At 34.9% G+C, this 4,323-nt stretch overlaps 1 protein-coding gene across 1 annotated transcript; it reads left to right on the plus strand.

The window, feature by feature from the left end:
* The first annotated feature begins 601 nt into the window (after window positions 1–601).
* Window positions 602–2,890, plus strand: LOC141661514 (rac-like GTP-binding protein ARAC7). Its single transcript, XM_074468535.1, has 8 exons — window positions 602–839; window positions 981–1,068; window positions 1,180–1,289; window positions 1,569–1,632; window positions 1,740–1,804; window positions 1,894–1,959; window positions 2,099–2,205; window positions 2,546–2,890. Exons 1-8 carry the CDS (start codon window positions 738–740, stop codon window positions 2,577–2,579), a joined length of 636 nt encoding a protein of 211 aa, XP_074324636.1. The 5' UTR covers window positions 602–737; the 3' UTR covers window positions 2,580–2,890.
* Window positions 2,891–4,323: the final 1,433 nt, after the last annotated feature.

Raw genomic sequence — 4,323 nt, forward strand, 5'->3', positions numbered from 1 at the left:
CAAATTACTTGTTATATTTAATTTTTATAGGAAATTTAAGTGTCTAGATCGCATTTTTTTCTTTTTTTTTTATAAATAAAATTTAAGATTTTAAATTTTTATTTACAATTTTTTTTTAAAAAATAATTAAAAAAAATATACAATCAATTCACCATAAAATAAGTGTAAAAATCAAATAAAACAACTAATTTGGGGCTGAGTGAGTAACAAACAAACAATATTTGCTTCCAAGCAAATGACCCTTATTTTTAACATATTATTTTTAAAAAAATTGACCACCTCTTTCAGTGGAGTTTTGCTTTTTGCATAAATGAGAATATATTAGTGCTTGAAATTGAAGGGAGTAATCAAAATCCTTAATTCTATATAGATCAACAGATGTCGCTGTGTTGTTTGATTTTTTATACTCTAGTTAAATTCTTTCAACTTTTCATAAATAAAAATTTATTCTTTTATTATTCTGAAAAACTGAAAATTATATATTAAAACTGATATAATTTTTATAAATATTTTCGATAATATATTATATAAAATTTTCAATCAAAATTATTTAATTTAATCACAAAAAGTAGCGACATATAAAATTATCACTCTCGTCTCGAGTCTCGAGTCTGTCTCTGCCCAACTACATCTGTCATTTTACCTGCAATATTTGGGGGGTTTACAGTTTGAATATTTGATTAAAGCAGCAGGCTTAATTTAATTTAAGTTGAAGTGTGTAGACTCAAGTTACAGCGATGATGAGTGCTTCAAAGTTCATTAAATGTGTAACTGTTGGAGATGGAGCTGTTGGGAAGACTTGCATGCTCATTTGCTATACCAGTAACAAGTTCCCCACTGTAAGTTCCAGTTCCGGTTCCACTACACTAATCCAAAGCGCCGCCAGCTACTTGGCTATCGATGAATCCTCGTTACATAATTGTTGAAACTAAGTGTAGGTGTTAAAGTTCCCCACTGTTTTTTTTTTTTTTGGTTTGCAGGATTATATTCCAACGGTGTTTGATAATTTCAGCGCGAATGTGGGTGTGGATGGAAGCATTGTCAACTTGGGCTTATGGGATACTGCAGGTGCCTTTTCATATATATATATATATATATTTTTTTATTTTCAAAGTTTTTTCCATTCCACGGTTTGAATTGGGTTGGATCTTGTTTGATTTATTTTCCGTTGGTTTACAGGCCAGGAAGACTATAGCAGGTTGAGGCCATTGAGTTATAGAGGCGCTGATATATTTGTTTTAGCTTTCTCATTAATCAGTAGGGCAAGCTATGAAAATGTGCTCAAGAAGGTACCCAGCCTATTGCTTTTGCCTCCATTTCTTGCACTCTGCTTTCACTTCAACTTCCCCTATTTATGCTTATTCGGTTCATAGATTGGTCCTTTCTCTAACAATTTCACTTCCTTTGCTATTATTTCACTTGATTAGTTTACGTTATATTGTCTTGTCATCTAATCTTTGCTTCTTCTTTTTTTACTTGTTTATATCATATCATCTTCTTATTCAACCCGGAGATTTGTTAGTTTATTACATGTACATATAGCTGAATTGTCGCGTATCTTTTTCCAGTGGATGCCAGAGCTCCGTCGTTTTGCACCCAATGTACCCATTGTTCTTGTGGGAACAAAGCTAGGTATATCTTTAACAAGTTTTTAAAAAAAAAATCGGTAAGCCCGTTTATGGTTCCATGGAGTATTTGTATATGTCAATAGATTTATTCACACTTTGGTATTTCCATAGATGTTCGTGAAGACAGAGGATATCTGGCTGATCACATGGGATATGATGTTATAACAACTTGTCAAGTCAGTTCAACTTTGAATGTTAATTTTGCCTCACAGACTATTATGGTTCATATAGCGAAAGATGTTTTAAGTCTATATCATCATTATAGGGGGAAGAGCTGAGGAAACAAATTGGTGCAGCAGCTTATATTGAGTGCAGCTCTAAGACTCAGCAGGTACCAAAAACAGCCGGATTTACCATTTGATGGCTATTGTTGTTTTTGCTTAACCTTTGGCGTTTTGAAATACTACAAACTCACTATAGTTTACTTAAACCCAGTCCACAGTATATATGATATTTTGATTCTTTGCCAGAATGTCAAAGCTGTTTTTGATACAGCTATCAAGGCTGTACTCCAACCTCCAAGGAGGAACGAAATTGCAAGGAAGAAAAGACGTAGAACCTCTGGTTGCTCGATTGTGTAAGTATCTCACATCTGTTCAAAATAATAATAAAAAAAAAATTGCCTTTTAAATGCATTTTCCAACTTATTGTGCACCTGAAATTTGTTATCGTTTCCTTTTAAGATAACTTTTTTTATATCTTGAAAAATATTACTGTGGAAGGACTCAAATTTAAAAAGAAGGCCTGAGTTTCATTTCAATCATTCTTAAATGATATGATACACATTAGTGGAAGTGTATACAACAACATAAAACTAAGTTATTTTCCTGATTAGTAAATGGAAGTTTTTAACATCATGCTGCAGTCCCTTGATCTTAGGCTAGAGTTTTCCCTTGACCTCTATTTTTTTGCAACAGCCGGGGAATTGTATGCGGAGGTTGTGTTGCGTAACAAAAACTGTTTCCAGGTGGACCTAAAACAACGGACTTTTGGCTTCCTCTGCAAATGTTAAGTTGTTCAACAGATCCAACTCACTTCTTTCTAAGTAAGTGTATCAGCGAATCAGTGTATGCATATATTGTTGCTGATTTGTCAATTTTGTGCAAGTTTAGCCTAATTCTATTAGCGGATGGAAAAGACGGAGGGAATTATTCATTCTCTCTGTCACTATGAATTCATATATGTTGGTAATATGTGGATGTTGATAACGCTGTCACACTCTTTGCTACTGCTACTAAATATGTGATGTTTTTAGCTTTTCACTGCCTAGGCTCCTAGCTTTCTAGTAGAATTCCTTTCTTTTTTTTGCTACTACCGTTCAATTTCTAGTAAACTATTTTTATTTTGATATTTTTTTCCAAGTTTCTCTTATTTATCCTATGCGGGTATCCTGCGGCATAGCTTAAAGTGTTATATCCAAAGTTCCAGTTTCCACGGACATAAATATTTAATTAATTTCCAGCTATGAATGTTTCCAAACATACAAATATTTTACTTAGAGGGTGATGAACGGTTTTTGTAACATACCATACCGCGGTAGAAGACCGTGGTACATGTGAATATGGACCTCCATGCACTCAAGAACCGAACTTTACAACCGTAGTACAGTGGTCTTTTACAATTGCATGATATGCTATACCATATGTTTGCGGACTTGTTGTAGAAAGGACCCCATAAAATAGCTAAAAGCTATTATAGTGAAGATAGGCAAATTAAAATTTATTTCTATAACCTAAACCGAAATCATGAAGTGGAAGCAAAGTTTCCAATTAAGGATTAAAGAGCAGGTGTGATTGGGTCCATTACAGAAAGTCAGAAACTCGTGAATTTGATTCCCCCCGCCAATTAGGGATCAATGAGCAGGTGTGATTGAGTCCATTACAGAAACTCAGAAACTCGTGAATTTGATTCCCCCTTTCCCATTTTAATCCCAGATAAATGTATTCTGTAATGAGTAGTTGTCTGTGACACAGGACCTGGAGAGAATCTGTGAATTGGCTACCAGAGTTAGTGGTTAGACATACTGGATTATAACCAGGTAAAGAATCTGTGTCGAATAATTTTTATCTCGATCATCTATCAAGTCCTCTCTTTGTCAGGGTATAACCTGAAATACCTGCCTATCAAATCCCTCAGGCTGCTTCTCTATTTGTAATAGGTGGACAAATTAGGACTGCAGCCCTTTGCTGCGCAAACTTTGTAGCAGAACTATTAGTTGCCTTCTTGGACATTTAGCTTAGTATCAATACCCAGGCTGCATGAAATTGATAAAATCTGTTATGTTCTCCATTCAGGGATATTGGGTATATCATTTGTTTCTTCTTATAGTTGTCAGGAAATTACAAGTAACTCTGACTAGATTACTTGTGGGCTGGTTCCAATAAAAACATCTTACAAGATTTGCTTGGAAGAACTGTTCTAATGAAACTTGTTTTAATAATTTGGAATCACATCTCCGGTGTTTGGGAGTGTATCAATACCAGATCCCAAGGGGCCTGGTCACTTATCTTATGGTCACCGTCGACCAAAGTTGCATTGTTCTTGCCGGACGGAATAAGTTTCCGGGCATTTCGACCGGATTGCTGGTCATATAGACTGCTCTGGCCCTATACTCCACCACCCACTCACTGTTTATAATATTTGGAAACAACGGAGTGTCAAAATTTATGGCCGAGGTTGCCACTTTCCAAATCTG

The sequence above is a fragment of the Apium graveolens genome, chromosome 5 (genome assembly GCF_009905375.1).
Source record: "Apium graveolens cultivar Ventura chromosome 5, ASM990537v1, whole genome shotgun sequence".
In the NCBI taxonomy this organism is placed as follows: Eukaryota; Viridiplantae; Streptophyta; class Magnoliopsida; order Apiales; family Apiaceae; genus Apium; species Apium graveolens.